The sequence below is a fragment of the Agrilus planipennis genome, unplaced genomic scaffold (genome assembly GCF_000699045.2).
Source record: "Agrilus planipennis isolate EAB-ADULT unplaced genomic scaffold, Apla_2.0 scaffold39, whole genome shotgun sequence".
Lineage (NCBI taxonomy): Eukaryota > Metazoa > Arthropoda > Insecta > Coleoptera > Buprestidae > Agrilus > Agrilus planipennis.
The window spans coordinates 1,715,713-1,742,259 of NW_020439074.1; the positions used below are offsets into that span (position 1 = coordinate 1,715,713).

Consider the following 26,547-nt stretch of genomic DNA (forward strand, 5'->3'; position numbering starts at 1 on the left):
TCACTAACACAAGTTTTTCAGCAAAAAAAATAATTCAAATAAAAAGTAGTAAATATATCTAATGAATAACAGCCATTTTAAACTTCAAAAGAGAACATCCTTCATAGTTTTACAGAATTATCATATAATTATTATAATAAAACGTCATACTCAAGCAAACGAGAATTTTAAATAAATTCAATCATTTAAACATTTTAGAGTATTAAAAGTTTTGTTTTGGTGTCGTAACAACTTTTAAAATTGAACAAAATAATAAAAAAAAAATAATAAGGTGTACTATGCTACTTAGGCATTGCAATTTAATAATCCACAAATTACATAGAACATGAAATGCATAATACACCCCCAATATTTACATATAATAAAGAGCAAAACTAAAGTTTTAAAACTAACATTTTACCTAAAAAGGCAAAAGTAATTAAATTTTTATTTGATTTGTAATTTAAAAATAATAAAGTAAAATATTATTTTGTTTGATAAACCAAATAAAATTTATTTAAACATCACTTACTAGACTTACAAATACAAAATAAAAAATAAATCAATCACAATAACCCACGCATTTGACAATTACCAAAAACAAAAAGAAAAAGGTACAAAATTGTCTCCAATTCCAATCAGTCGATCATCATAATTTCCCCCTCAGTCAATTTACAACCGTAAAAAAAATCTTCAGGACACCAATCATGCTGTCCACTAAATAATCAAAATTAATATACGAAACATAACGCTTGCATAAAAAAACTAACCAGCAAATTTTAAGAAAGAATCCTTAACTGTCCCGTATTTGTGGCATATATAAGCCCTTGTCCGGATATAGGGAGCCACCGTATGCAGTTGAGACTCATAAAGTTATTATCCCGATGCTGATCGATATCCCGAAGGACCGTGATACTGTTGCCATAAATCTTCTTTGTTTCAATGCGGAATATTTTTGCCATAGTCCATCTTTCGCTTGGGATTATTGACATCCGTCTGGATGCTAAACCAACGACTAAATGACGACTAAGGGGAGATAGAGACACCGACACAGCGTTTTGCTCAAAACTTGTTATATACAAACACTGACCCAGAGACTCCCACCTCAATGAATACACGCCTATAAAAAAAAAAGCAAAATATAAACTTACTTTCTTTTATGGGCTGAAATTAAAACAGCTACATTAAATAACGTGACTAATTTTTACGACGACTTTATCAAGTTTGGATTGACGAGACAATTTAATGTCCACAGTGAGGTTTTACTTACCTAATCGATTTGAATAATTAAGATAACCACCAGAAGGTAACAGTGTTACTAAAATATTGCCATCATTCGAAATATCTACGCTAGCATCATTATGGATTTTACATTCGCTAACAACAACGTTTTTAAAAGCTGAAAATAAAAAGTAGTATAGTTTATTTAATTACATTATTTATTTTTTTGACCAAGTTACTTTCGTTTAATTCTTTTATTGAAATTATTAATTATCATCATAATTATTAAAGAAAATGTATCTTTTGTGCATACCATCATTTATATCCGGTATAAGTCCTGATGAAATATCCCAGGCTTGAATTCGATGGTTTGGAGTGACTGCCATCACCACATCACCATCGTTGAGCGTGTCTCGTTGCGAATCGTCCACGTCAGATTCAAGAGGGTTGGCATTGAGAGGCAAAAGAGGTGGTAAAAGAAAAAATCTAGGTCTGAATATGTTCGGAGCATTTGTCGATCGCAACTCGGACAAGCGATAACGTAATGGTAGCACCCTACTGGACCAACTAGAGAAACTTGATTCGGACATTGGCACATCGTTTATATGTACCGTTGGAACATTCCACGTCCTGCTTTGACTTGCAGGCGAGTTCGTACTCTCATTGTTATTTTCAGTACTCGTTACGTCATTAGAACGGTAGCTCTCACTCGGTGTATTATTAGCGTCATGTGAATTGGTACTTGTTCCCCAGTTGTTAAAAGACGTTTCAGTATCTTCGTCACTATTCGTAAGATCAATGGGATTCGTACTTGACCTGGGCCTAAAAAAACTCATTGAATTATATGTTAAAACAAGTTAATTTAAAATGCTATACCATTCGCGCACGGGAACTTCAGCGCTCCTCGAAGGTGGTGGCACTTCGGCCGGCATGAATGACATACCACGTATTGTATGCATGTTTTGAAGGGTATCGTTCATTCTTCCAAGCAGTTCACGAATGCCTTCAGAATGACTACCACTAGTCATCAACGCATTTCTCCTCGAATTATACGTTCGTTTCAATCTTATTACGCGTAATGTCCTTGTCAACGTGTGTGGTTGATTACTGGAACGGTTCTGTAACATGCGACAGCAAGCTTGATCTATCCGTGCAGATAAACTTTCACGTTCCGGATCCAAATTCATACCAGTTGGTGGTGGAATGGAGTCTATTATATGCAAAAGTAAAATATCTGACAGCAAGAGAGACAAATCTATCACCATACGCACGTACGACCGAAAGCTTGGGGAGAAATTCACGTTTGGTGCATTCTCAAAGTATCTCGTGAACGTATTCAGAATAAGACTCATAGCCTCACGAGCTCCAAAACGAAGCATGCTATCTTGCGTTGCACTGGCTACTTCTATCCTGTAGCTAGGGTGCATATTACTGTTTGACATTCTACCGAGCATGTGGTTTAATCGTAATCGACATCGATTTAGCCTTTCAATGACAACATGTTCCCTATTATCTCGTACAGGAACGGGTTGCAAATGGGGTGGAAAACAGACTAGTCGCAAATGATTGGTTAAAAGTTGTTCTAATCTTCTCACCATTATGTTTAGTGTTTCAGCGTTAAGATGAACTGAAGAACTTTGACTGTCGGCCAATCGGGCTGTTGCGGACTCGACCCTAGACGCCGAAGGTCTCGCTGAAAAGGACCTGTACGAATCCCATCGTCTCATTAGCCTATCTCTGCTGTGAATTCGGCGCGGAGGAAAGAAATTTACCACTGAAAAACGTCTATTTTGCCTTTGCAAATGTTGAAGACGAGAGGGCAGATAAGATTTTCTAGCATTAGAACGAGAACCTTGAATGGAAGCACTTGGTGTACGATTCTGCTCTGTTCCAATTTCTGACGTGCTCTGATTACTAGTGCTGTTTTGCCTTCGTGATCCGCTATCAGTGTTCGTTTCATTTGGCGAATCATAGGGGCTTGAATCGCTAATTCGTGTGCCGGCCATCATTTGTCGAACGCTTGAGACGCCACTACGACTTTCTGCATTTCCTACTGTGTTTACGTGTCTCCGCAATTCTTCAAACATCTGCCGAATCATTTGCAATTGTGCGACCTCTAGCATAGCTCTATCGATACGTTCGATACTTTCAACCTGCCGCCTTAAAAGTCCCGCCTGACGCTGAATATGGGAGATTGTTAAATGTAATGACGTCATTAAAGGGGTCATGTTTTCTGGTCCAGAAGGCGATAAACTGGAATAATCTCTACCTTGTGGGTAAATATGTTCAGTTGGACTTCTCAAATAGTTATTTTCTATTGGATTTCTGGGGTAAGTATGATCTGTGGTAACTGAACTGCGACTAAAATTCGAAGTATCATTCCCACCTAAAGGCCCGTTATCGCTATTATCTCGAACATAAAAGGTGGGATCGTTAAAAGTAAATTGAGGTCTGTCGGTTGATGTTCTCACAGAATGACTTGTAGAAATGTCAGCATTTCTTGTATTTGGTGGTAGCATGTCCATGGTATTTCTCAAGTTTCTCAAAATCGAGTTTGACTGATGCATAATGCTCTCAAGTCTCTCTGAGAAACTGCTTAGCATGTCTGATGTTTCACCTGGACGCGCACTCGCTCTTATATTTCGTACATTCCTCAGACTCACTTCTAAATCCTGGACGATGTTCGAATACATGTTTCCAATTCCGATATTTTCCGGATTGATCGAAGGCACATCAGGAGGTGGATCAAACGGGTGAAACTCGGGAGGAGCTGCTAAATGTTCAGTGGGATCGTCCTCAGAATTGGCTCGTTCGGAATAATTTACTACCTCGTCAGGAGCAAGATTTACTGGAAGACCATTGTTATCTGCATCAAAGGTCTCAAATTCGTCGACTATACGTCTGAGAGTCGGCGAAGCCGATTGAAAGCTACTAGACCGTCTAAGTCGGGATTGTGAACGAACGTTATAAACACGAGTAGGATAAAATGCAGAGAAACGTTGCGAGAAAAACCTTCGCCTAATACCGCTGGGGGTGTAAACGGTTGAATTAGTCGTTCGAGTGTCAGTATTCATAAGAGTGCGTGCACACGGTTCCGTGTCGGATCTTGGACTGATTTCAGTTGTACGAGCACACGATTCGTTAGGTTCTACGTTCGCAGTAGTTGTCGTGACAACAGAAGCATTAGAAGGGGCGGTCGAACCAGAACTACTGTTTACATTTCCGGCTGCATTGCTACAGTATGGTTTAAGGAGAAGATTAAACGACAAAGGCCTGAAAGACTGCGAGTTGCTCGATGGAGTACTTGTGGTCGGTGGAAGCAGAGAGCTTGCGTTATTACTGTTACTCGTGCTAGTTTCGACATTAACAGAAGCTGAAGACGCTACAACAAATTTTTTGTTTAAATCAGAAGAAAGTTTTAAAATAAAGTACCAACATTTATCCAAATACTAACGCTAACGCTAGTTGTTGCAAAACCCGTAGAATAGGAAAGTAAAAAGTTAACATTATTAAATAAATTAGTTTCATTCATACAATAACACAGTCATTTATCCTCCAGGAAAAAATAAAAATGAAAACTGTTTACTACTTACTAGATTGGTTTGTAGATGAGCTGGTCATATGAGAAAAATTTCTGTGTGAATACAATCTCTTCTTTCTACGCTCTTCATCTTCGGAACTACTATCTGATGATGTATCTAACACCGGCCTGCGATTCGATTTCTTCAGAAAACCGGGATATATTCTTTTCAATTGAGACGTTGACTTTCTCTGCGTTCCACCATCTTGTTTTTTCAAACTACTGGCTGTTTCTACAGAGGAAGTGCTTGGTTGAGGCTCTGTCCTTTCATCTGTCTCTGCCAGGCTTCGTTGTATTTCAGCGATTTTCTCTCTTAAGTTTACTAAATTATCTCGAGCTGTATCGTTTGGTTTTTGTTTGGGTGAGCATTTGATTCTCATTCGGTATACATTACAACGTGAAGTGTCAGGAGTTTCAGTCGATCGGGTTGCTGAGGACGAAATGGATAGCGGAACTGAAGTATGAAGAATCAAACATCTTCTAAAAGCACCAGGAGAAGATACAAATGCTGAACTATTGTCGTTACTTGTGTTTGGCTCGTTTGTTGGAGAAACGTGTCCTGCACCATCATGCGTCGTTTCAGTACACGTAACAGTTGCTAATTCTCTGTTTTCAGGAGAAACGTCCGGCGATGTAGGCGCAGATTGAGTACTACTACTACTGACTGGTAGTTTTCTCTTTCTGGTTTCGCCCGTATGAAGTTCTGTGCCCTGCTCAGTCCATCTACGTTTAGGACTCAATTTAACTCTTGTTGGAGTAATTGTTTGTGTACCCCTCTGTGCATGCTCTTGAACGCGGTATTTCGCAGGTATCCCCGAGCTTTCTGAAGACGATGATGATGATGAAGAAGATGATGATGTTGTTGTTACTACAGCAGTTGGTGGTGGCGGTGGTGGTGGTGGTGGTCCCGAAGAAGTAGCTGAGGACGGACCGGGCTCTTGGTAATCGTTTGCTAATGAAGTAGAAAGTCCAGATGATGTTGATGTAGAAGGTTGTTGCTGATCCATATCCATAGGATCTGTACCGCGGTCCATCTGGAATTAACATTTTATTGCAAGAAAATTCTTTTGTCAAGAAAGAAACTTACGGTCGTCGGAGGCCGATAGATTTGAAGGTACCTTTGTACCAGAAGCTCATATTCATGCACCAAATTTCTATAACAAGCAGTAATTCTCCTCTCCCTTTCTGGTACAGTAGATGTGAATGCTCTTTCAGTAGTATTAGAATTAGTTGACTGAAAATTTTATGTAATAGCACACTGATACTTTTTGAAAATCAATTGTATAATTGAACTTACAGAGGTAGGTTGAGGAAGAAAGGGAATACCCACTCTAGGAAACCTTCTGCGATAGGGACTTCCTGATGATTCCGAGACTCTATTTCTTTCCCAACGACTTTGAGGATTATTTGCTATTCCAGTTATCAATTTATGGCCCAATTTGTCAAATGCAACATAGCGTACCTAAAAAATGTGTAATTTCGTTTAAAAAAAAATCAAATTCAAATATACTGCTTTTACTTTTTCCTTAACATTTGCAGTAGAAGTTTGAAGGAATGGCTCAGGTTTACTCCAGTCCCAGAAAAAAAGTTCATGAAATGTTGCAATTACTACCAACCTATCAATAGGGTGGAAGGCAATTGATGAAATAACACTACCTTTTTTTGAAATCCAAACTTCACTGCCACCCTGTAGAGAATTATTTAGTCTTTCTTTATTACTGAATAAAAATAAAATATAAACGAAAAATGATAAGTAAATAAATTACCTACTGTAGGTAATTTTTTTAAACTTACACTTAAGTCCCATATTCTAACTTGTCCTGCTAAGCAACCTGATGCAACCAAATCATTGGATGTTGGATGAAATGCTATACACCAAGGAGTCCTCGGATGTCCAATTAATGTTTTAATATTTTTACCAGTTCTTAGGTCTGTCACATAAATATTGTGATCTCCATGAGTGGAAGCAACTTTTGATCCATCTGGACTAAAAACCATCAGGAAAGTTGAACGTGGAGTTCCAGGAACTTCACATTTCTACAAACCACAAAAATTTAAGCAATCTTGCTAACAACATAACCACATTACTTACTAATTCTTTATACTCTTTTCGAACAAGTTCATCTTCAGCAAAAGCCTCAATGCTAGCTTTTATGTTACAACCTTTGACTTGACCAATCTCGCGATTCCTGTTTGCCTTAATGAAATCATTACTCATATTTGGATAAGATGTTTTTAAAACTCTTTCTTTAAGAGGTTCAATCACATCTTCGTCGTCTACATTCATTTTTGACAAGTAGCAGGGCTGATTAAATGCTTATGTTCTGCACATTATCTGCCTAAAACGTTGACAGTTACGCCTTTTCTTAACAATAAAAGAAAACAGAAATGCACAACAAGCAAGATTATACATCTACAAATAAACACATGATTGGAAATAAAATACTAGTAATATCTTTCCTAAGAAACGAAAGTATTTACTAATGAATGTTGAACAAAAATGAAAGACAATTACAAGGGCAAGGTAACAAATGGGATGTGTTTATTCGCAAATATTACCTTCTTAAGTAATTGTCGTAACAGTTTCATTTGAAGAAATAATAAACTTTCTAAAAAATATTTACACAAATGAAATAATAGCAAACACAACTGATCATTAATGCAACAACTTTTATTTTATTAACACAGGCAAACTTAGCGCAGAAGTTGACATTAGACTTGAGTTATGCAACCCAAAATACTGTGTGATACAGCTGTTGACCTACCAACCAAACTTTAGGGGTAAAGACATTCCACCTTTTGTATTCAGTTTTTTAAAGGGAATTATTATAAGAGACACAATAATTCTAAAATTACAGTTGAAATTCTCTTTATGTAATCTCAGGAGATCATTCCGATCATCCTATTCATCAATAACCATTTCTGGGATATTTTACAAAAAAGAAATATTTACGATGGCAGCACTGAGGAACACAAATAAATAAGAAAAAGAAGCCAAACAAAAGTAAATATAACCTAACTTACTTTTAATGGCTATAAATTTTTAAAAATGTTTTTTTTCTTATTTATTTCTTTATTAAGTTTCTTAAGCATAAATACTTCTATAATAGGAGTTCCCGTAAGTAAATATTACTAAGTTGTACCACTAAAAATTGTAATTGTAAACATTCGCAGCTTTTAAAATGGGTTAACAGAAGTACATCTCAAGAAAGAAAACTAATAGAAAAGCGCAGTGAATTAAAACAACAACAGTCTAATATACCAATGGTGGATAATTTTGCTAAATTTTCCAAAATTCAAAGAAAGATTAATAGTGTTGACCAGGAATTAGAAGAAATACAAAAACAGAAGAGTGACAAAATATTCCTGACAAAAATACTGTCTTCTTATGGTTTAAAAGTTATTATAGGGACAGCGTTATTCTTTTTCTCATATTATTATAGATTTTCTCCCATTTTACATTTAAATGAAAAGTACAATTTGTTTCCATTGTCAAATATTATTGCTTATCCTAATGAACCAAACACTGTTTCTGTGCATTTTTGGATTGTTTGCTGTACTACTGCTGCAAGAGCAATTCAAAACTGATGTTAAAATTAGACGTTATTGTTATTAACTTTATAATAAACTACATTTTTATTTAGTAAAATGTTTCCTTTAGAAGAGTAAGGTACTTTAAATATTGGATTGGTTTGGTAGTTACTTTGGAGACGACTCATCTTTTTAACAATATAAAAACGAGACACTTTTTTATTATCACTTTATTTTGATAATAAAAAAGTATTGTTTTTATTTTATAAGAAATACATACTTATTAATACGCATGTTTAAAACAACTTTATATAAAATATTTACTATTTAAACGAATAAATATAAAAAAACATTTTACTGTAAAACGAATACAAGGTATATATTATTTTCTGTATAACTTACAATTAAGTAATAAACTATATATGAAAACAACAGAGTACACTGCAGTGCCCTAAACGGATTACAAATAGTTGGAATAAATTAACAAGCAAAAACGTATCACAATTTTTTATGCGTATTTCCCTTTAAAGAGTTGATGGTCTACTTGGTTTTTTTATTTTCAGAAGGATTGCTGTTGCTTGCAGGGGAATTGGTGTTTTGCATTGTACTTCGAAAATGAAACCGTCTTATCGTTTCTATTCGCACTTTTACAAAAAAATAAATGTTCAAAACGATTTCGTTCAACGTTTCGTATTCATTTGGTACATGCCCTTCGACGCCCGACTCGAAAAATGACAAAAGGGGGAACCATATACGCGTTCTGATCGAATCTTGTTGCATAAGCGCCTGATTATTAGAAAGAGTATGATAATAACAAAAAAGACGACTCGTTATGTAAAAGGCAACGAACACGTCAATGGAATAATGTTCATGGGCAGCAAGAATGAAGAAGATTCCGAACATGTTCATTATCCACGACACAGTATGGAGGAAGTAAAGGTGTTGAGGTGTATCTGAAAATAAGAGTTTTCAATAAGATAAATAACATGCTTTTAATCATTTCATAAAAAAGTTATTAAATTGTACTCTTCTTAACATATTGTCTCTATGAGGAGTATCAACTATTAATTAAAAGTTGTTTTAGTCACTTAAAAAGTTTTACATTAACTACATATTAAATTTTCTCAATATTAACATAACACAAATCGTTGTTTCTCATAGTGTAAATACTCTGAAGGACAAAACGTAACTTAATAATGATAACAAGTAGTATCATTATTTAGCAAACTCTGATAAGAACTTAGTTACAAAACCCAATAGTTGAAACTAATCACTTTAAGTAAACAAAAAATTAGTCCTAATATTCATACATAAATTAAGATTTTAAAATCTACTAAATCTTACTAAGTATTGAAAATTTTCTAGTTTTTATAAAGTAAAAATTAAAATACACTTACACTCAGTAATAAAAAAATTAAGCATCGTTAGAGCCACTGTATGTCCACTGAACATGTAGTCACCACAGGTACGTACACCTTGAATGGACATACCTGCTCCTCTCCATATTAAATAGGCTTGAGAAGTCTTGATTTTAATGTCATCAAAAAATGATAAGTCTTCTGCTTGGAAAGAATGAGTCCTTGGTTGGCACTGTAGATGTGTTCCAGGAACACTGAGTGATGTTATTAGCATTGTTATACAACGTAATAAAAAAACTGTACCAGATAGAGCAAAAAAACGTCTCATTAAAATGAACCTGGAAAAAAATATTAGTTTTTTCTATATCAAAACTGCAAACTTTTAAATTATCACATTCATACCTGTGTTTATGAAATAGCAGTACTAATAACCAAACAGTAAATAAGAAAGTCCCTGTAATTTCACACATATCAAAAGCCCAAGGAATATGGGGAATATTATCCAAAAATATATCAGGAAGAGGTGGATACTTCTTCATGTCAGGTACACGGTCATGCACAATTACCATTACAAATGCTGTTATCCATGTCACCAAAACTAAATAGCAAAAAGCAAGAAATGCCTTCCATATCTCTGGGGGAAGACGTTGAGGGCGACCCTCTTCAGAAAGGGGTGGGGTGATTCGGTCAGACTCAAAATATTCACTGTATTCGTGTTTTGTAAAGTGCAAATTATGTGGATTGTACATATTGATGTTTGGAAGTTCTAATATTCCCAGCATAACTAAAGTATTTTGGTTTTCTCTTTGCAGGGTTTTCACAGCCAAGTATAAGGTTTTTCGTTCTCGTAAATTAAGCTTACTTAACGGGGCCATTACAAAATCATTATCATTTAATGCGATCAAACATTTGCCATTTACCTTGTTTTCTATACAAAGAAGGCCTATGGTTTCTTCGTCGAAGTCTTCTTTTCTCAACCATTCTTCCACGTCTTTTGAAGTCCACTCAACTACGTTGTTGTGCATTCTGGTTTGTTATAAAATATCACTATTCATTTAACTGCTATCTAAAAATTATAATACTGATAAACACCGTTTTGTTTATTGCGACTTTTACTTTAATTTTTTCATTGAAGTTTTTCATTCACCTAACCTACATTTCATGCATGATTTTAATTTTTATATCTATGTTGATCTATGTTTTTATATGACGTAATCCGTAAACATTTGAAACGTCAAGACACAGGTAACTGTAAATAAAAAAACTAAAGCAAACAAAAATCATACATGAGGGACAGATTCACAAAGATATTCTGTTTGATTGGAAAGTGGAAAGAATATATGACAAAAACAAAAGTCATTTAAAAATCAAAAATATGTTTTGCAAAATATAGGGTTATCAAGTGTTTGTAAACAATAACAAAAGTGTTATAAATAATCATTAAAACCTCGGAAGGATGCGCGGTCATTGACCTGTAGTACGGTAATTATCGATCAGCAGTAGTATACTTACATGGTACCTGTTCCTGTCACTTTGAAACGAATTTGTGCAGGAAATGCCTATATTATTATGTGTAACTTCCGTATCACTTTACTTATTTTACTAAAGTGTTACAGTGTAGAAAAATGGGTGCCCAAGAATAAGCTTTGAAACTATTACAAGCAGAAGTTAACACTCAATCTTTGATAACGAAGTTGGGTTATCTGTGAAAATGCAAAGAAAAGAAGAGAGCTTTGAACAGAAAAGGCTTGAATTGGAGGCATGGTTACAAAGGATGGAAGTCCGATTATCCAACATGGGACCTATAGGACATACAGCCGACGTTCTAGAGGCTCAGCTCAGGGAACAGAAAAGTTTGCACGCTGAATTACATCAATTTAAGGCACAAATTGATGGATTCCAGCAACTTATGCAAAGAATTATTGCAGTTCATCAAAATGAAGATACTACTAGATTTAAAAAGGTTGGTACAATACATGCATATTTAACGTTTCTTTGGGGTTATTCTTTACCTTCTAAGGACATTGAAATGATTCTTATTTGTTATTTTTTAAAAAGTGAAAATTATAATGATAAGTTATATGATATCATCTTAGGACTATACATATTTCAGTAAAGTAACAAAAGTGCATGATTACATTACCTGTGTGGGAGGTCTCAAAAATCTAAACACTACTTTATTTTAACCAAATGTACCGCTTTATGTTAACTTCATAAGTAAATACTCTTTGTTCATAAGTAATTACATTTAGATTGTGGTCAAGGTCTGCTTAGTATTAAACAAGTAGCAATACCACTTAAAAAAATAATGCATTACCTAATTTACATTAATAATCAGTTTTTTTACTGTAACAGCCATTCCCACAGTTATACTTTCACCATAGTAATTGAATTGTAAACAAGATACTGTATACAACAACATTATACGTTTCCAAATAAGAAAAAATTAAAGAAAAAAGATACATACATTATGCATGTGTACAGGTATTAGAAAAGTGGTGTGGCAATTATGTTATTTTTAATTATTAAATACATAACATAAATTTACAATGTGTTTCTTCCCTGTTTCCTTTATTTAAATAACTATTTTATAATCTCCAACAGTTTGTGAGAGTTTTTTCTACTTCTTTTTTACGGTTGCTTTCTCTTCAAGGCCTCTCTATATGGCCAATGAAACGTTTAAAAAATCGAACAACACCAATGACAATTTCAGATTGTCGAGCACGTTAATCAACATTATGCACGCTTGGACGCATGTGTTATAAATCGTGGCAAACTCCTGAACTCGGCTCTGAGCTCGTTACAGAATCTGGACCGATCCATGGACAAATTCCTGGCTTGGTTGAGTGAAGCTGAATCAGTTTTAGAATCACTAGAAGGTGGAGAACTGGAGAGCAGAAGATGCGCACAACAGTTAAAAGAACTTCAGGTGGATATTGAACGACAGTCTGGGGCTCATGCAGCTTTGAGAGCATCTAGTTTGGCCCTTCTTGGGTCTCTTTCACCTGAGGACGCTCTTATGCTACAATTAAGAGGTGATGAAATGGAAAGAAGGTGGCAGGTACAAAATAACTTGCTATAATTGCAAGATGCAACAAATTAATTTCATAAAATATTTTAAGGCACTAAAATCGAGAACTTTAGACATTCGGAATCGCTTGGAGCATAATGTAGAGTACTGGAACACTCTTCTGCTGTCCCTCAGAGAACTGACTGAATGGGTTATAAGAAAAGATACTGAACTGGGTTTGGTATCTTGTCAGGATGATCATCGCGCCTTTAGACAGCAACTAGAAGACAAACGACCACTAATTGAGTCAAGTTTGCGTAGCGCAAGACAGTATGTTTCAGGCGAGCCTTCCGGAGAATTGGCTAGAAATTTAAGAAGAGAATTAGTTAAATTGTCTGATAAATGGAATGCTTTGATTGAAAGATCGGATCAAGTTGGGACCAAATTAGAGCAGAATATGACTGTATGTGAATATAAAAGATGTATAAATATACCTACAATATTTAAAAATGATAAAACCTCAAAAAAACCTCATACTATGCTTATTATAAATTAAATATGAACATTCAGCTTCCATACTTGTTTCAATAATTTTTTTATTGGGTTTTTGCAGAAGTTGAAACATTTAGAAGCCAATTTAAAGGACTCTACTGCAGCAGTAGCAAGTTTGGAACGTATGACTTTGTCATGGAGTTCTCCAAGAAGTGCAGCTGAAGCTAGAGAGTTGCTATCAAACCTGCGTACTTTAGAACAAAAACTACCACCTCTGCAAAGGACCTTGGAAGAGATAAGATCTCAGGCTACTTTCCTTGGTTCAACATTACCTCCTAATCAGGCTGCTCAATTAGAAGACTGTACAGCTCGATGCAGAGCTCTGCAAGTAGCAATTAGAGAACGTAGAGAGCAGTTGACAAGCAGTACCCAGGGTAGGAGGGGAACAAATGTTATATACCAGGACAAATGTTTTTGATGTTTTTTTTTGATAGGAGAATTGTCTCCAGGCCCATCTAGCGTTCAAGCTCCGTGGGAACGTGCAATCACGCCAAACAAAGTTCCCTATTATATTAATCACAGCTTAGAGACCACTCATTGGGATCATCCGCAAATGATAGAACTATTTGCTTGCCTTCTTCAATTGAATGAAGTTAAATATTCCGCTTATCGTACTGCTCTAAAACTGAGGGTAATACAAAAGAAATTGTGTCTTGAAATGGTTTCGTTATCAACGGCGTCCGAAGCTTTTGATTTGCATGGACTTCGTGGACAAAATGATCGGTATATGCGTATCTATAAAATTTATATTTTAAAGTTTTATAATAATAATTATAAAGTTGATTAACAATTCATATTGCTTTAAATAGAAAAAAAATAATTTTAATGTAATTTAAACAGTCAGTTATAAAATTTATCGTGTCTGCTGTTGAGTTATTTATTCTTTTTTATAAATATTATAGATTGTTAGACGTACCGGATATGATGCTTGTACTGCGGGCAATTTATACAAATGCCTCTACTCAGCAAACAAATATAACCATCGATGTCCCCTTGGTTGTTGATCTTACCCTTAATTGGCTCCTAAACGTTTATGATAGTCAAAGAACTGGACAAATAAGGGTTTTAAGTTTTAAGGTATACATACATACATACATACTAACACTGTATGTTGGGTGGCCTACACACATATGTAGAATTTAAACTTGGTAACTAAAAGAAGAAAAACGCACCAATCTGTTTCCTTCTTTCCTGAAAAAAAAATACTTTCATTAATTCTCTAAAATATTTCAGGTAGGATTAATAATATTATGTCAGGGTCATTTGGAGGATAAGTATAGGTATCTGTTTCGCTTAATCGCTGACCCTCAACAACATGCGAATCAAAGAAAGTTGGGGCTGCTCTTGCACGATGTCCTGCAAATTCCTCGACAGTTGGGCGAAGTGGCAGCCTTTGGCGGTTCTAATATCGAACCCAGTGTTCGTAGTTGCCTTGGAGAGAACCGGGATGAACTTGAAGTGGCGCATTTCCTTGCATGGTTAAAGCAGGAACCACAATCTCTTGTGTGGTTACCTGTATTACATCGTTTAGCCGCTGCTGAGACAGCTAAGCACCAGGCGAAATGCAACTGTTGTAAAGCTTATCCTATAGGTGATTATTATTTTTTTTTAGTGACAAACTTTCAATCTCATTTTCTTATTGATATACTTCTCTAAGGTGTAGCTTTCTTTTATTAGTGGGGTTACGCTATCGCTGTTTGAAGTGTTTCAATTTCGATATGTGCCAGACGTGTTTTTTCGCCGGTCGGACGGCAAAAGGTCACAAGCCGTCACATCCCATGCATGAATATTGTGCTACTACTACTTCGGCCGAAGATGTGAGAGACTTCACTAAAGCTCTTCGCAACAAATTTAAGAGTAAACGTTATTTCCTCAAACATCCACGGGTTGGTTATTTACCCGTGCGTTCCATATTGGAAGGTGACGAATTGGAAAGCCCCATAGCCTCACCACAAAGAGGCAACGACATGCATTCAAGGCTCGAAATATATGCAAATCGTTTGGCGGAGGTTGAATTGAGAACTGCTTCACCAGAGGATGATGAACATCGACTTATAGCTGACTATTGTCAATCGCTTGAGGGTAAGAAGTTACGTTCCTCTTTCTGAGTTCCTAAGTTGACGTTAATTATTTAATTTGTTTTACAAAAATACCAATCGTTTTATCTGGTAGACTTACTTCTATTTTAATTCTTCATTCTTCCACTTTAATCGTGAACAGGTGCTCCAGCAAGTCCTGGTCAATTAATGCTTGTCATTGACGAAGAACAACGTGTGGAACTTCAGGACATGATTCGAGAATTAGAAGCAGAGAACGTGGCTTTACGTCAGGAATACGAGCAACTTCAAAGAGGAGGAATAGGAGGTGCTGGCAATATTCCTCATCCACCTCTTGCTAATCACGACGTCTTAGCTGAAGCTAGACTCCTACGGCAGCACAAAGGACGTCTCGAAGCACGAATGCAGATTTTAGAGGATCACAATCGACAATTGGAGGCACAATTGCAGAGACTGCGACAACTGTTAGACGAACCTCCTGTCACCAATGCAACTTTACAAACTCGTTCGGTGACTGCTTCCCAACTCAATCAGGACGTGCCATCTTCGAGGGCAGCACAACCACCCCCACCCACTGAAATACACCGCCGTTAAACATATCACGAAGCTTTTCATTAATTCTTTTAATTCTCATAAAAAAACATAACTGTAAAAGGTAAGTACTATGTGCAAAAGGTTTGTATCGTTTGCATGTAGACAAGTTAGCCCTCCTGCGAAATTTTATCACTTAATGATAAAATATTTTGGGTAAAATGCACAAAAATTCCAAACAAGGAATACTTTCTACCAGTACTTCAGTTTTTATACATTAAACCACTGTATTGACAAACAAATAGACCAATTTATTACAAATTGGAATTATTATGGGATAATAATGTCTTTCCAACATAAACATTTATAAATGAATGTGCTGTATAACGACCAAAAATTACGAGCGCGTACAAGACTGTAATGGTAACTTTTGATATTTCTTTTGAACGTGGTTTCTTATAGAAGAACATCGCCCTTTTTGACGCATTTTGCAAAGTTTCAAGCATCACCAAAATCTCTGTTAAATTTTATATCTGATAATGTATTTTAATGTAAGTTTAAGATTTACCATTTTATTTACGAGTTATTTAACCCTATTATATCAGATGATACCGATTTCATATAAATTGTTTTAATATTGTAAAAAAAGGAAATTTTTTGAATACAGTTCATTCCCATTTTATATAAATATTGTGATATCTTGATTCATATCGATTATATTGCACAAGCATTCGAAATGGTCTGTATAAAGAACTGTAGCTAATATTGGAGCACTAGGTTGTAACACGTGTTGAACTGAACAACTAGATTAAAAATAGAGGAAGTATTTACAAAAGAAAATGTATGTAACGTTTAATTTTCTGTGCTTTTCTGTGTTAGGTCGTAGACTGATATGTCATTTTATAATTTTTGTTAATTCTTTGTGAACATAGATCATTAATGCACCTATACATAATCAGATTATCACGTACAACAAACCCATACGCATTGAAGTACAATAATCGTTTCTGATTAATTTTTTGGCTGTGAACATTCGTTTATTGCAAATTGTTATTTAAAAGAATATTAATATAGCAAATGTGTTCGTGTGTATTGTTTTAAACGCAAAACTGCTTCTAAATCATTGTAATTGACATAAATCATCATATCAACTGTAATCATATCATCGAAATAAAGTGTTCGTTTAATTATAATAGGTACAACTAAAATTGTTTCAATTTAATTCCTTACAAAAATCAGATTGCGTTCTAATTTCTGGAAAGTGAGGCGATATTTAAAGTTAATGATAAGAAATACGATCAAAATTAGTTGCAAACTTGATTGCTGCGCATTGTAGAATATTGAGAATATTGCTTTTCTATTTAGTTGTACAGTATGCAAATGTTGCGCCTACCTCGGTCTCATTTATTACGTTAAAACGTGAAGATATTTTCGTAGTAAGGTTCAAGTAATGATTCCACGAAATAATGTCAACAGTAATAAAAACAACTTTATGTAAACAATTATCCTTAAAAACAACAAGGGAAACATTGCATATGTACAAAAAGAAAGGTCAGTCATCACATTTATTTAATGTACGTTTTTCGACTAGGAATGTGTGCTTTTCTACTTGGAAAGGAGCAATTACATGCAGCTTAATTCTCTTTGGCTTTTCTCCAGGACGATCTGGTGCAAACGTTTTTGCCTCTCCACCACTCATTAACATCGTCGTAAACTTTATGAGGGAGTGGCGCGTGTAGCATGGCACATAATCTACACCAAAAGAATGTATTAACGAACTCTCCGGTGCCTTTCCATCTGAAATATGAATTGTACTGTTCATCGTCGTTGTCCAATTGATTTAAATATTGCGCTAATTCTTCGGGACTTTCAAAGTTATCCGTGTGAATGTAAGAACGATGAGGGGCAGCCTTCTCGTATTCGCTCGGTCTTGCTCCCATTACCACTGGAATAACGTCGTGTTGAAGACCGTTGACAAAGAACTTTTCAGTTATATAATCTTGGCAATTACTATTCTCGAATGCAAGGTAAAACTTATAGTCGCGGTTAAGGATTTCAAAGCACTTTTGTGAGGAAGAGCGAGGACAAGTAAAAGAACCACATGCGCCATAAATATCAACCTGAATATACTTCGATAGTTCTGTAGCATATGCTAAACGGTGGTTCTTTGCGCCGCAGTTCGATACAAACCATGCTACTTTTTTTGTTTTATTTGCTGCGTAATCTTTGTGCTGTGATTTCTCTTTTACCTAAAACATCATCATTTTATCAGCTTTATTTAAAAATAGCCATAAACAACGTTATGCACTCACATTATCATCATAGTAAATCCATTTCTCGTACGGGGCAACAATATCGCTGTCCATGCGGTACGTAGCCGTCCAATTAATTACTCCTTGCAACCTGGCGAAATTGGATGTGTGATAAGGACATTCAAGAAGGTACAAGATCCAGACCTGATTCTTAGGTCTGGAGAAGCCAGATGAAGAATAACTATCTTTAAACAATATTGCATCGGCATCCATAGCTCGACTTTTTGAAGTATCTAACGAACACCTACTAACCGGACATTGCTCAAATACCGCATTTCCGCTGTGGACATTCCACGCATTGAGTCCATTCCATAGGATGATATTTTTTACTGGTGTTGTAAACTCTTAAAATAATTCGAAACTATCAATATATACATTATCTTCAAAACGTTTATTCACTATACACTAAGAATTCCAAAATTTAAAAAAAAATCAACTGTTCATTACCAAAGGTGCCAATATGTTAACTTTAGGACCAGGGTATGTTTGGGCTTTACCAAAATAGTCCAAATGTTACAGCTTGCGCTTTAGTGCAGGATTAAATTTATGATAATAAAAATTAGTCGAAGATGAGAAGAATTACTTTGAAATTACTAAGTAAAAACTAACTTACCATCGTAGCCCTTAGGGACGAACATCAACTGCTTCTGAATCCTGTCATCTCCGAAGTCCGCTTGTTCTGGTAAAAGATGGACGCCATCGTTAGCATATTCTTTTGGTTTTCTCGAGCCTCCTTTGAAATACCAATCTTTCGGTAAATTCTCTTTCGAATGAGGCTTACTGGTGAGGGTAAGAAGCCATTCGGCGACCGCACTATTACCATTAGATTCGTATGTTTCCGGTACTTCATTGTGCTCTAGAACGGTGCGCTTGTTCCCTAATTGCTCCCCCAAGGGAAACCATAAAACTTTGACTGTGCTTGTTGTAAATAGCAGGAAAGTGATCAAACTAAAACATATCACTAACAGCAACGCTTTGCGTAGACTCACTCGTAACGATGCCACCATAACGGATTATTCATTGTCTAAAAAAGAACAAAAGAACGCAATTTTAATCATCACCTAATTTCTAATGACGATTTTTAATTCATTTCAAGAGTAATGAGAAACAAATCGTTATTTATACTGAAATGCCAAGTCGATTAAAAGAAACAAAACTTTATACATCGTGTACATTAACGCCACGTCAAAAATAATATCTTTTACATAGTACAAGATATAAAGTGATATAGTTATCAGCAGTATCGTAAATTGCGAAATCAATATCAACTACCTAAAGTACCTAATAATTATTACATGTAAACAAGAATTGAATGTATATTTGCTGGACCCCACAGTCCCCAAAATATTTGAATGGAGGCAGTTAAATTTTTGAAAATCGAAAGTACATATTTGGGACATATGTTATATTTATAATGCAGTTTCGCATATTAAACAGGTATTTAAATTTTTTCGTGATACAGGACTACAAGTGTGCAAATCTGACTAGTACCTATCCTGTTCTGATATTTTTTAATAAATAATTTTAACAACCATTAATGTCAGTATTCCCGTTATTTCTGGAATTGAGAAGCCTAATAATTAAACAGCACATTGAAAATTAAGTCGTTGTATTTTCCAAACGTGGTGTGCGTGACTGTTAGCGTCTATCGACGTATATGAGAAATTGATTTATGAAAAATTCATGGACTTTCGTGCTAATCGGAAAACAATACCGTATCTTATTTAACGCCATTAATATGTGTATAATATATGCTAACCACCGCTTTGTTATAAGTTTTGGTGAAACTTAATTGAAGAGAAATACAAACGACGGTGTTCTTTTTTTTTTTTTGATATTTTTATTTTACTGTTAAGTTCTCAACGCGATCATTTTTGGTTTTTATATGCCATAAAACATATAATTTTTTAAATTTTTATGTAAAAAAATACAATACATTTTACCTGCACTTAAGATGGACTGTTGATGAACGTTCCAAGTTTTGATTCTCTTCTAGTTAAGATGATCGCTAAATCCGAGATGTTTTGCAACATACCACTTTTTGATAATTATATAATAATTTTAACTGAAAAAAGAACAAGTAGCCCTATTAATACTAGCAGCGTTGTGTTGCCTTCAAAGAAGTAAAAAGTAGATTATATAAAAAAAAATTATCATCTAAAAACATCCTATCGATTTTTTGTTAACCGACAAATTAATTAATCAACTAAATACAATGCTCAATCTCCTTAAAGTAACTTTAGTGTTAATTTGATTGCTAATTCTTAATTGTCTGATAAAAGATAAACATCAGAACAGATATTCTGAGTAATGGTACAAAAACATAATGATCAATAAATTAAATTGCGATTACAATTAGAAGAAGGTGAAGAAATACTTTTTGCTTATTTGTTTATTATAAATTTGGTAGTATGGTTTTTCTGATTTGATACCTATTTATTAATTTTAATTGCCTGAAAAATGTTCATAGTTCTTCAGATCTAGATGGAAATCTTTTAACAAAACATTTTGTTATTTAAAAGTTAAAAAAAATAGTTTCAGTTCGTTAAACATGTAAAGCCTATTAATAAATTATTTTTACTGCAAAATAAAATAACTAGTTATGGACAATTAAACCTATACGCATCCTTATAAAATACAAAAAAAAAATATAACTTACATTGTCGACATAATTATTTTAATTGTGTTTTATATTGTGTAGTTTGCGTAAAAAAAAAAATATACTTCACATACTACCACACTCAATTTCGTTGAAAAGCATCGACTAATATTTAGTACTTTGTACAAAAATCTATTCACGTGTGGGACTATTTGAAAAATTGAATATTATCTCTTCGTTAGAGATAGCGAAAACGATAAAAACATTCAATAACGAATGTACTTGCCATTGTTTATTAATTGTACAATGTATTAGTTTTACCTTTACCTATATTAATTAACCTTACCTATGTTGTTAACAATGGCTAAACATAATTTGAAAACGAAAGAAAAGCGCATATCCGACTTAAAATGCTATTTCCGCCATTAAGTATACTTAATACACTAACTGGCGTACTACAATTTAAACTTGAAAATTGATTAAAAAGACCTGAGATTATGAATCATTTAAATCGATTTTGCAAAAACACATCGTAGTCACTTTACGACACCCTGCCGCGCTTTTATGAAAAACTACTGTAAAAAGCGAAATTTTGTGCATCCAAATTTGAAAATTGATTAAAAAGACCTGAGATTATGAATCATTTAAATCGATTTTGCAAAAACACATCGTAGTCACTTTACGACACCCTGCCGCGCTTTTATGAAAAACTACTGTAAAAAGCGAAATTTTGTGCATCCAAATTTGAAAATTGATTAAAAAGAAACCGAAATAATAATAATTACGACACCATTTTCGCTTGGGCGGCATAAAAATAAACACTGTCGATAAATAAATGTGTAATGTCCTTGTTTGGCGAACCATTTGCCTTCCCTGTATACATAGGTAGTGCTAAAATAGTTTTGATAATATCGATACGTATTTGCTAAAAATAAGGAAAATCAAAAGGAAGTTAGCAAAAATATGATCTAACCGGACATCATTTTAAGTAAAAGTTGATTTCATTTGAAATATAATCTGCATTGAGAATGATTCATCATAAGCGATATCATTAAAATGTTGGAAAACTTTAAAACTTTTTTTATTATATTTTTTACCATCACTGCCTTGGCAAAGCGTATTTTACTGAATCATTTTATTTATTGAAACGTTTAGGTTTAGATGTTTGTTTTTGTTTATTTTGCTTTGTTTCTATAATACAAATCTTTTTTTTTATTGTATTTCATTTGATTTAAATTGTCGTAATTATTGTTACGCCTAAAACAGGTCGATTAAGTAATTATACATACACTACTTTGGAAATTCTACCAGCACATAATCTATTTAATACTTTGCGTAAATCAAGAATTTATCTAGATAATTGGTTTATTATTTTGAATCATTGCCAAATTACTATCTTTGCCGATAGGTATGTTTATGGCTTATTGCCGAAATTAGATCGTTGGAATGAAAAACGATTGGTATAGATAAAAATTTTCTATTTAGGAAACCACAATTAAAGTGAAATCGCCACGTAATAAAATTAATCGGCAAACAAAAAAGCCGTCATACTTCGACCCACTTTATAAATAGTATTACTTGTATGTCAAGCCTTTCATTATGTCAAAAAATAAAGTATATTATAGATAAGAAGATATAAATAAAACTTAACAAGTGTATCACTACTTTTCAGTTAAATCTGGAACAATTTCCGAAAGGATAATCAAAACTTTTCGAAAACTTTTTACCTCTAATAAATACCTTTCTTTTTTTTATAAAAAACACTATAACAACATCATCATTACATCAATAACTTAAAAAAAAAAACAATATTTAATTGTAAGTTAAGTATTTTTTTTTTGGAGCAGACTTCATATTCTCGGTAACAATTCAATTGAAATTGTTAATAAGGCATTTAAGGAAAAGCATTCATTGATTGAGTAATGCCATTGTTTTAAAATGTAATGTTAGAAATTATACTTTTATATCCAACACAAGTTATAATTTTTTTTTCCAATTTTAGATTTGTACCCATGTTATAATTATTGAGCAATTTCTAGGTTTATCTGAGCAATGCATTTTTATTTATGTCANATAAAAATTGTTTTAATGTATACTTACCTACTTAAAAAAAAATAAAAAAAATATTTAAACAGCGTAATTGCATTACATGTGGTAAACGATTACAAATTTTAGAAATTAAAAAATGCTATAAATTTATTAAAAAACTTGAAATAATTTGAAAATCTAATCGAAACTTTGTATTGGATAAACATTTTGTAATTACTCATGATCTTCCTAGGATTAAAAAGGTTTAAATGTTTGGGCTCTTAATGTTTCCAGTAAACAAATTAATTGTCCACAATTATTTTTTATTCCCACTCTGCGAGTTATTAACTTATGTAGGAAAAAGGAAATATGTGATATGCCTACTTATAATACAGTAATTATAATGTTTCTGTTGAATTAATAAAAAACAAAAATGTAAAAACTTACGCTTCTTATTTTCGTGTTTACATTTGGATTCGCTTTTCCACTGAAACGTTGTGGAGGTATCGACATCCACGAAAAAGGGTAGGAAAATCCATACCTAGAATAAGAGTCGGATAGACGCAATCGCAAAACTTTCTTCCCGTACGGGCGAGGCGCACTAATTTCTTTCGCTAAAACTATCTCTAAAACTGACGGTATCATTGATACGGAAATTAAGCAAGTAAAAAAAATGCGCAAACTGTTTTACACTCGTTTATATATTTGAACGTACACCTAAATGCAACTAATGATAACTGAATGTTAAGGCTAGGAGCGCACTACAGTTTTCTGCCGCGAGGCAGATCCTGTAAATACTTACTCTGTTCCGCATTGCTAGTTAATGATTTGATTTCGCAACATGTACATACAGGAGAGGGTCTAATGACTTATTAGTTGTTATGGAAAACTTCATAAAAGACTGCAATAGGTACAATTTCTTTGTAACTTTTTTTATGATTTTTCAGGTTTTCCTTAAAACATTTACTGCCTGGCTTTTACCATTTTTTATGAACATAGCGTCTAGCACTTCCGCCATATGTTGATAATTAATTCAATAATAAAAGCTTCAAATATCTTTTAAAGGAATTTGCTCGTTTTTAAACATTTATCAATGAAAATATAATGCGGATGTAGACAATGGTAGACTTACAGATAATGAAGTATTCTGGACTAATTGAAGTAACTTTTTACAATAGGTACCTAACTTTTAAATACTTCACGACGATTAGTAAAAAAAACAATTTCCCGTTTAAAATTCAATTTCTGGCAGGTTATTTTGTCGCGCGGCAGGATAGTGCGCACCTAGTTTAAATCGATCAATATTGTTTAGGAAGGCGCAGGGTCATACAATAAAAAAATAAAATTAAGGTGTTATTCCTGTAAGAGCACGGGTCCACTCTTTTTCAAATACGAAATCGATCTTATGATAAATTTATAATTTTCTCCTGATACATTATTTAATGAATAAGAAAACTTAAACCGATAATGATAATGCGGTAAAGGCGTAAATAATTTCTTTATCATTCCAAAATACTCTAAAGAATTTGTATGTGAACAAATTAAACTTCAGCACAACATATTTGATGGTTCTATTACATAAGTTCTAATTAGTTTATCATCTATACATTGCAATTTTTGCCAATTGAATAAATAAATACTCTTCTCAAAACTTGTTTCATAGTTATTACACAATTTATTCATTTCAATTATTGGTAACGCAGCACTTTTGCGTTATTTAACTAATAGAATATTAACATTTAAGGAAATAAAATAGCAGACCATGTAGATAATAAATAACTCAGATTGTATATTAAAAATATTTCTCAAAGTAACCAGCGATTATTATATCCAACCACAATTTACTTCCTACTTCCGTAATTTTTTGTTATTTAATAACAAATTTTAAAAATTATAAACAATATGTATCAGCAATAATTTATAAACAGGTCCTACTCCATCCTTTTTTACAGCTCAATAAAAGTTTTCCGAAATAGAAGGGAAATCCACCAATTCTAAGCGTTCACAATAAAAATTATCTAAACGATGACTTGTGTCCCTACTCAATAATAATTATTATTACACAAGTCTGATTGAGGTCAGAAGTCAAACGTTTACCTATCTTCTTTAGGGAGGGTACTGAACCGTATAGTGTTTCAAATTTATTTAATGCGCTTGTTTGCAAAATCACTTACGTATCGGCATTGAATATCATTAATGATTAATAAAAAAATCATTACACTTTTAAAAATACTTAGGTTTCAAGTATCGGATGACATACGTGTATCTGAACCTTCACAGATCACTAGATGGTCATTTATATTATGATTTATTAAAAACTATCAAATTACTTCCTAATTTAATTTTAATAATTTCAACAACACGTAGGGACATATTTTCGGTAAAATTTCTGAAAAAACAATTAAAAATACTTTTCGAGTTTCTTGTTAGTCACTAAACCTTTCAAATAACGCCCTGCATGAGGCATATATGAAAAAAATGTAAACTAAAAAAGTTACTCACTGTAAACGCACCTTCTCATCACCAACAAATAAAACATTTGAGTAAACGGTAAATTGTTATCTTTTTTTAGATAGCACCGATATCTTAATGGGTAAATAATCGTAAATTCGCAAACACACTTTATTTATGAGCTTTAATAGCGGCTGTGGCTTCTCTCTTTAGTTTACTTAACTGATCTGCTAGTTAGGGCTCGGTGTTTGAACTAAAACGTGTTAATAACATAACAGAATCCAGTTTACTAATTACATTTATTAACACCAAATAAAAATTTTAACTGGCAAGTATGCTGATACCCCTGACGTAAAAAGTTATTAAATTCAAAAAAAAAGAATAGTCAATAGTCCTGCTTAACAATCTTGAACCAAAAAATCTGAAAGATTATTATCAATGCACTATCTACTAAAGTATTTTTTATTGAAAAGTGATCCTTATTATACTTTAAGAAACTTTTTCACAATGAATATCCATTCAGTACTGACCATTTTTAAAATATTTGACTTAAGTCATATTATCTACCTTAAAGAACATGTTACCTATTAACTAAATGTGCACGTTCACAGCACCCGTCCTCATTACACGCCAAATAATTATATTAAGATATAATTGCTTATCTCCACAAATTTTACAGAATAAATATTCATTTTGGTTCAGCAAATAAGCTAATTACAACAGCGATACAGTAGTACCTAGTAACTGCAATAATTTAAAAGTATAATGCAGAACGATAACATGCCAAACCACATTTTTTTTTCTTCTCTACTTTATCGTTACAGTAATAGAAACAATTAAGATAAATTTTATTAGAAAAACTAATGAACCAAAACAAGAGTGTTTGATAGTTTCAACAAAACTGTAAAGCCAAATAAAAAAATACTGTTTAGCTTTTTCATCTGTATTTTCAGAAGATGCGCACTTTTCGCATAAAAAAATCTACAGTATTTCAGATTTCTGCTCAATTTCAAAATTAAAATAAATTTTGCTAATAACTAGATTCGTTCAAAAGAAATTAAATGTTCAATTGAAAAAAAAGAATTAATGAGTAAAATAAACTTACATTTATAAGAAATAAAAATCTTATTGATTGATAAAATCACCATTTTAGAGTATTCAATCGGAAAACTTTGTGGCCAGGCATCTTCATCCTTTCTATCTTGAGCTAAGCTTCGCATTTTCCAAAAACTAGAACATTCTGATTGATAAAATAACAAATTTTTATTACAATACACAACTTATTAGTTAATTATACACACATTAGAGTTGCAGGTAGTGTGAATTTAGTAACTCCTT

General features: G+C 33.5%; 5 protein-coding genes across 10 annotated transcripts; 2 read left to right on the forward strand and 3 right to left on the reverse strand.

Moving 5' to 3' along the window:
• Positions 1-491: 491 nt before the first annotated feature.
• On the reverse strand, positions 492-7,484 carry LOC108745023. Its single transcript, XM_018481035.2, has 11 exons — positions 7,340-7,484; positions 6,873-7,119; positions 6,575-6,817; positions 6,300-6,467; positions 6,078-6,242; positions 5,868-6,014; positions 4,794-5,814; positions 2,077-4,582; positions 1,514-2,022; positions 1,250-1,378; positions 492-1,099 (listed from the first exon to the last, which is right to left on the reverse strand). Exons 2-11 carry the CDS (start codon positions 7,065-7,067, stop codon positions 759-761), a joined length of 5,424 nt encoding a protein of 1,807 aa, XP_018336537.1. The 5' UTR covers positions 7,068-7,119; positions 7,340-7,484; the 3' UTR covers positions 492-758.
• A 118-nt stretch (positions 7,485-7,602) lies between these two features.
• Positions 7,603-8,740, forward strand: LOC108745028 (tail-anchored protein insertion receptor WRB-like). The gene is made up of 2 exons (XM_018481049.1): positions 7,603-7,898; positions 7,955-8,740. Exons 1-2 carry the CDS (start codon positions 7,830-7,832, stop codon positions 8,366-8,368), a joined length of 483 nt encoding a protein of 160 aa, XP_018336551.1. The 5' UTR covers positions 7,603-7,829; the 3' UTR covers positions 8,369-8,740.
• LOC108745026 (sphingomyelin synthase-related 1) lies at positions 8,652-12,257 on the reverse strand. 4 transcript variants are annotated; one of them, XM_018481045.1, is made up of 4 exons: positions 11,813-12,257; positions 10,072-10,735; positions 9,709-10,007; positions 8,652-9,264 (listed from the first exon to the last, which is right to left on the reverse strand). In XM_018481045.1, exons 2-4 carry the CDS (start codon positions 10,692-10,694, stop codon positions 8,852-8,854), a joined length of 1,335 nt encoding a protein of 444 aa, XP_018336547.1. In that variant the 5' UTR covers positions 10,695-10,735; positions 11,813-12,257; the 3' UTR covers positions 8,652-8,851. The 4 variants fall into 4 exon arrangements, with proteins under 4 accessions (XP_018336547.1, XP_018336548.1, XP_018336549.1 ...); XM_018481046.1 differs by lacking the exon at positions 11,813-12,257 and adding an exon at positions 11,182-11,268; XM_018481047.1 differs by lacking the exon at positions 11,813-12,257 and adding an exon at positions 10,826-10,941.
• On the forward strand, positions 11,363-17,190 carry LOC108745024 (dystrophin). 3 transcript variants are annotated; one of them, XM_018481041.1, is made up of 9 exons: positions 11,363-11,632; positions 12,383-12,730; positions 12,792-13,142; positions 13,293-13,605; positions 13,666-13,954; positions 14,134-14,308; positions 14,465-14,822; positions 14,909-15,313; positions 15,452-17,190. In XM_018481041.1, the coding sequence occupies exons 1-9, from the start codon at positions 11,381-11,383 to the stop codon at positions 15,880-15,882; spliced, it is 2,922 nt and encodes a 973-aa protein (XP_018336543.1). In that variant the 5' UTR covers positions 11,363-11,380; the 3' UTR covers positions 15,883-17,190. The 3 variants fall into 3 exon arrangements, with proteins under 3 accessions (XP_018336543.1, XP_018336544.1, XP_018336545.1); XM_018481042.1 differs by having other exon boundaries at positions 12,476-12,730; XM_018481043.1 differs by having other exon boundaries at positions 11,545-11,632; positions 12,323-12,730.
• A 104-nt stretch (positions 17,191-17,294) lies between these two features.
• Positions 17,295-25,358, reverse strand: LOC108745025 (glycoprotein 3-alpha-L-fucosyltransferase A). The gene is made up of 6 exons (XM_018481044.2): positions 25,261-25,358; positions 23,206-23,299; positions 20,075-20,196; positions 18,745-19,155; positions 18,132-18,475; positions 17,295-18,068 (listed from the first exon to the last, which is right to left on the reverse strand). The coding sequence occupies exons 4-6, from the start codon at positions 19,136-19,138 to the stop codon at positions 17,454-17,456; spliced, it is 1,353 nt and encodes a 450-aa protein (XP_018336546.1). The 5' UTR covers positions 19,139-19,155; positions 20,075-20,196; positions 23,206-23,299; positions 25,261-25,358; the 3' UTR covers positions 17,295-17,453.
• Between the last annotated feature and the right edge of the window lie 1,189 nt (positions 25,359-26,547).

What these genes read in the sequence shown, in the direction of transcription:
- LOC108745026 (XM_018481045.1), bottom strand. Translation starts at nt 10,694, where the DNA reads ATGCACAACAACGTAGTTGAGTGGACTTCAAAAGACGTGGAAGAATGG. An exon ending in CTGCTATTTCATAAACACAG is followed by an intron (nt 10,008 to 10,071) that starts GTATGAATGTGA and finishes ATTTTTTTCCAG; the next exon opens with GTTCATTTTAATGAGACGTT. An exon ending in TAATTTTTTTATTACTGAGT is followed by an intron (nt 9,265 to 9,708) that starts GTAAGTGTATTT and finishes TCTTATTTTCAG; the next exon opens with ATACACCTCAACACCTTTAC.
- LOC108745028 (XM_018481049.1), top strand. Translation starts at nt 7,830, where the DNA reads ATGTTTTTTTTCTTATTTATTTCTTTATTAAGTTTCTTAAGCATAAAT. An exon ending in CTTCTATAATAGGAGTTCCC is followed by an intron (nt 7,899 to 7,954) that starts GTAAGTAAATAT and finishes AAACATTCGCAG; the next exon opens with CTTTTAAAATGGGTTAACAG.
- LOC108745024 (XM_018481041.1), top strand. Translation starts at nt 11,381, where the DNA reads ATGCAAAGAAAAGAAGAGAGCTTTGAACAGAAAAGGCTTGAATTGGAG. An exon ending in TAAGGGTTTTAAGTTTTAAG is followed by an intron (nt 14,309 to 14,464) that starts GTATACATACAT and finishes AAAATATTTCAG; the next exon opens with GTAGGATTAATAATATTATG. An exon ending in TTGTAAAGCTTATCCTATAG is followed by an intron (nt 14,823 to 14,908) that starts GTGATTATTATT and finishes TTCTTTTATTAG; the next exon opens with TGGGGTTACGCTATCGCTGT.
- LOC108745025 (XM_018481044.2), bottom strand. Translation starts at nt 19,138, where the DNA reads ATGGTGGCATCGTTACGAGTGAGTCTACGCAAAGCGTTGCTGTTAGTG. An exon ending in CGTCCCTAAGGGCTACGATG is followed by an intron (nt 18,476 to 18,744) that starts GTAAGTTAGTTT and finishes AATTATTTTAAG; the next exon opens with AGTTTACAACACCAGTAAAA. An exon ending in GGATTTACTATGATGATAAT is followed by an intron (nt 18,069 to 18,131) that starts GTGAGTGCATAA and finishes ATGATGTTTTAG; the next exon opens with GTAAAAGAGAAATCACAGCA.
- LOC108745023 (XM_018481035.2), bottom strand. Translation starts at nt 7,067, where the DNA reads ATGAATGTAGACGACGAAGATGTGATTGAACCTCTTAAAGAAAGAGTT. An exon ending in GAAAAGAGTATAAAGAATTA is followed by an intron (nt 6,818 to 6,872) that starts GTAAGTAATGTG and finishes TGTGGTTTGTAG; the next exon opens with AAATGTGAAGTTCCTGGAAC. An exon ending in TATACCGGATATAAATGATG is followed by an intron (nt 1,379 to 1,513) that starts GTATGCACAAAA and finishes TTTTATTTTCAG; the next exon opens with CTTTTAAAAACGTTGTTGTT.